General features: G+C 41.2%; 1 protein-coding gene across 1 annotated transcript; it reads left to right on the top strand.

The window, feature by feature from the left end:
- Positions 1-321: 321 nt before the first annotated feature.
- LOC127126192 (uncharacterized) lies at positions 322-2170 on the top strand. Its single transcript, XM_051055077.1, has 3 exons — positions 322-809; positions 1322-1392; positions 1466-2170. The coding sequence occupies exons 1-3, from the start codon at positions 329-331 to the stop codon at positions 1793-1795; spliced, it is 882 nt and encodes a 293-aa protein (XP_050911034.1). The 5' UTR covers positions 322-328; the 3' UTR covers positions 1796-2170.
- The last annotated feature ends 996 nt before the right edge of the window (positions 2171-3166 follow it).

Genomic DNA, 3166 nt, shown 5'->3' with positions numbered 1-3166 from the left:
TGCAGGCACGAAACTATGTTTGAGCGAAATGATTCTGGCGAATCTCTATGAATCTCTGAGCGAGAGCGTACATTTCTTAAAGAACACCAAATCCCAAGGGAAAATCAACTTATCAGGACCTTTTTGGCTCTTGCAACTATGGCTCAATGCCACCTTTGAAGCTAGTCTTCCTGTAGCACCAGAAATAGATGAAGAAGAAGTAAACAATAGGACTGTCGAATGGCCAAGATTAGTGCTACTAACGCCAACTGATGAAGGAATCAGCCTTCGACAAGCTTTTAAAAGCTATGTTATGATGTTTTCTAAAAGTCATCAATTTACTTCGACCATGGCACCTTTTGCTGATAGAAAAACCGGACCTAAGTGGTTTACCCAACAACTGCCCTTGGAGATGCAGAAGGACGAAAACACATTTCTGAATGTTTGGGAATCGTTCTTGACCCCTAGGCTCCTTTTTTCTTATCGTAACACCACTAAAAACCAAATTGCTTTGATAGTTTATCAACCCAACCTTGTTTCTAGACAATTTGGTCTAATCCAAATCAAACCTCAACCTATATTCCCCAAAAAGGGGTCCATCATCTTTTATAACTCCCTTCACACTGAAGACGAAGGCAAAGAGCTGTCGAAGAAACTAGCTGATGCTTCTCTCGACATTCGACCAGTTATATTTCGACCATCATTCTTATGCACTCCTGAGTTTGATGAATGGTGGAAGGATTATTATTCCAACAAATTTTTTGACGTAGCTGCTTTTGCTACACATTTGACAAATGCTTTCGCTTTTGTGCAGGATCGGACCAAAAAAGGTATTCCACGACATATTAAGGAAATACAGAAATTTCAAAAATATTTTGAAACTGCGTATAGACCTGATGATCTTAGTCGAACCATATGCGAAGCAGCGGCCGAATTAAAACGTAAATTGACAGAGAAGTTTAAAAAACTGTCATTGCCTTCCAATCTTTCACCAGAGGCGCGCTATGACCTGGCTTTCAATTGTCATCCACCAAAGTTTCCTCCTTTGCCAACTGCTGACTTTGGGGTGGCGTTTGGTTTTCCACTTCCAGACTGGTTCCTTTGTGGGGATTTTATGAAAATTCTTCGTCAAAAGTATCAAAAACCTGCTGAGCGTGTGGTTCCGACTAAGTATCATCTGGGCGAATATCCAGGACACCTTCATATTGGAATAGAACACGTTCGCGTGGAAGATACCATTCTTGAAGGTGTTCACAGAAAAATATGATTTTTCTTTCTGTTATTCTAACTGTCTTATCATGTATCTCTTATATTTGTTTCTGAATTTTCTTTCTTTCCTTAGCCGTGAAGATCCCTGCTAAGAAAGCTGTTGTCGAAGCGTCGCCCAGTACTGCTAAGAAGCCTTCGACAAAGGTACAACACTTTTTTTTCCTTATTATTTTCCTTCCATTATTCAAAACTAACTGGCTTTGGCCTGTATGACTAGGTAAGTCGAAAACCCTCAACAATCCAAAAGAAGAAGAGTGAAGAGGAGAGAAAAGAGGATAAAGTCCCTAGTGAAGAGTCTGGTGATGAATCTCCAGAGTTAATCCCTCCCCCTCAGAAGAAAAAGAAACTCACGAAGGTCTCTTCCCAAAGGTCCATTGTTAACCCAATCAGGAAGGATTCTGCCAGTACTTCTCCTGCCAAGCCTCAGTCGAGAGATATGGGGAGTGGGAAATCCGGTGTTAATACTGAAATTCCTGAGGTAAATTTTTTTTTTTTTATTTCGACAGCATATGTTTACCTTTCCTACATCTTTTCTTCTAAATCTTAGAATTTATTTTTAGGAACAAGTGGCTGTCGAAAAAACGCCTGAGAAAATTTTGGAGGAAACAGCCCCAGAGGAAGATGTCCCCACAAGTGACCATGATATGCAAACCGTAGAAGAATTCGACACTACAGTGGGTGACGCCTCTGAAGATGAATCTCCTCCTCATCCAGGATTGCATGTTGCACCTCAGGGTGATGATATTGAAATGGAGGTTGTAGTCGAAGATGATCCTGAAGATGGAGCTGCCAGAGATGGGGACAACCAGTCGAAACGAACAGAGGTTGAGCGTATTTCGACGCGAAACACTCCACCTGCTTCTGACCGGGCCCAAGGGAGTGGCAAATCAACTGGTTCGACCAGTTTCTCTTGCGAGGAGCTTGAAAATCTCAAAGTGCAAAGACCTTTGGAGTATCTGAAAGCCATGCTTAGCACCCGTTTTAATTTTCAGGATTCTTCGCAGAGTAGTTCGACCACTTCTGGGGCAACTTCTGAAGCACCATCACTTGGCAGCCTCCTGACCAAGATCCAAACGAAAATCCTTGATGTCGATTTGTTTAAAGTCTTGGAAGAGAATTCCCTTGCTCAAATTGGTCTTAAGAAAATCTTGAAGCAAGTGAATGTTTTGGAAACTTCTGCTGAGATTGGAAGTTTCGTGATGGAGTTGATGACTCTCATTGACTTGGCCACTGCAGATCTCCATCGTCAAAGGGATCTTACCGCTCAAATCTCCTCCAAGTCTGAAACTCAAACTGCTGAATGGGATGCCGTTTCGATTTCGACTGACAAAGTTTCAAAATTGCAAAAGCTCTCTGAAACGTATGTTGAAGAAGTTGCTGCTTGCAATGACAATATTCAAAAATGGAAAACACAGATAGCAGCACTTCAAGAAAAGATCTCTCAAGAGGAGAAACGTAAGGCATCCATTCAGCAACCCAAGCAGAGCGAGATTGACGAAGAATTGAGGGTGGGTATTCGACATGCAGAGAAAGCCCATCAACTTAGTCAGGAGATTGAGACTCTCTCTACTCACAAAAGTCTTTGTGATCATCGACTCCAACTCCAGAGGCAGAAGTTCGCCACTTTGAAGGAAACTTTTGCCAATTTTAATTTTTAGTCGAATTTATTTAGCAACTCTCAGCCCTTTGAGGCTTTCTTTGTAATAACTTTTGAATGCCATTTTTATTTGGCCCATCTTATCACAATTATGTTTTGCACTTATTCTGTTACTACTTTTACTTCCTGCAATATAGGCTTATATTTTTTCAAATACTTGCCATTTATTCTTAGGATTCTCTTATCCTTCTCTATTTCTTCTATTTCATACGCGCCGTTTGAAAATGTTCTCAAGACCTGGAAAGGTCCCTCCCATTTAGG

Source organism: Lathyrus oleraceus, chromosome 3 (genome assembly GCF_024323335.1).
Source record: "Lathyrus oleraceus cultivar Zhongwan6 chromosome 3, CAAS_Psat_ZW6_1.0, whole genome shotgun sequence".
Classification (NCBI taxonomy): Eukaryota; Viridiplantae; Streptophyta; class Magnoliopsida; order Fabales; family Fabaceae; genus Lathyrus; species Lathyrus oleraceus.
Note: the sequence above shows the minus strand (reverse complement) of the source record. Positions and strands in the feature narration are given on the sequence as shown.

Bases quoted from the DNA above. Each gene is read 5' to 3' on its own strand.
- LOC127126192 (XM_051055077.1), top strand. From the start codon at position 329: ATGGCACCTTTTGCTGATAGAAAAACCGGACCTAAGTGGTTTACCCAA. The intron at 810-1,321 runs GTATTCCACGAC...TTCTTTCCTTAG, and splicing joins GCAGGATCGGACCAAAAAAG to CCGTGAAGATCCCTGCTAAG. The intron at 1,393-1,465 runs GTACAACACTTT...CTGTATGACTAG, and splicing joins CTAAGAAGCCTTCGACAAAG to GTAAGTCGAAAACCCTCAAC.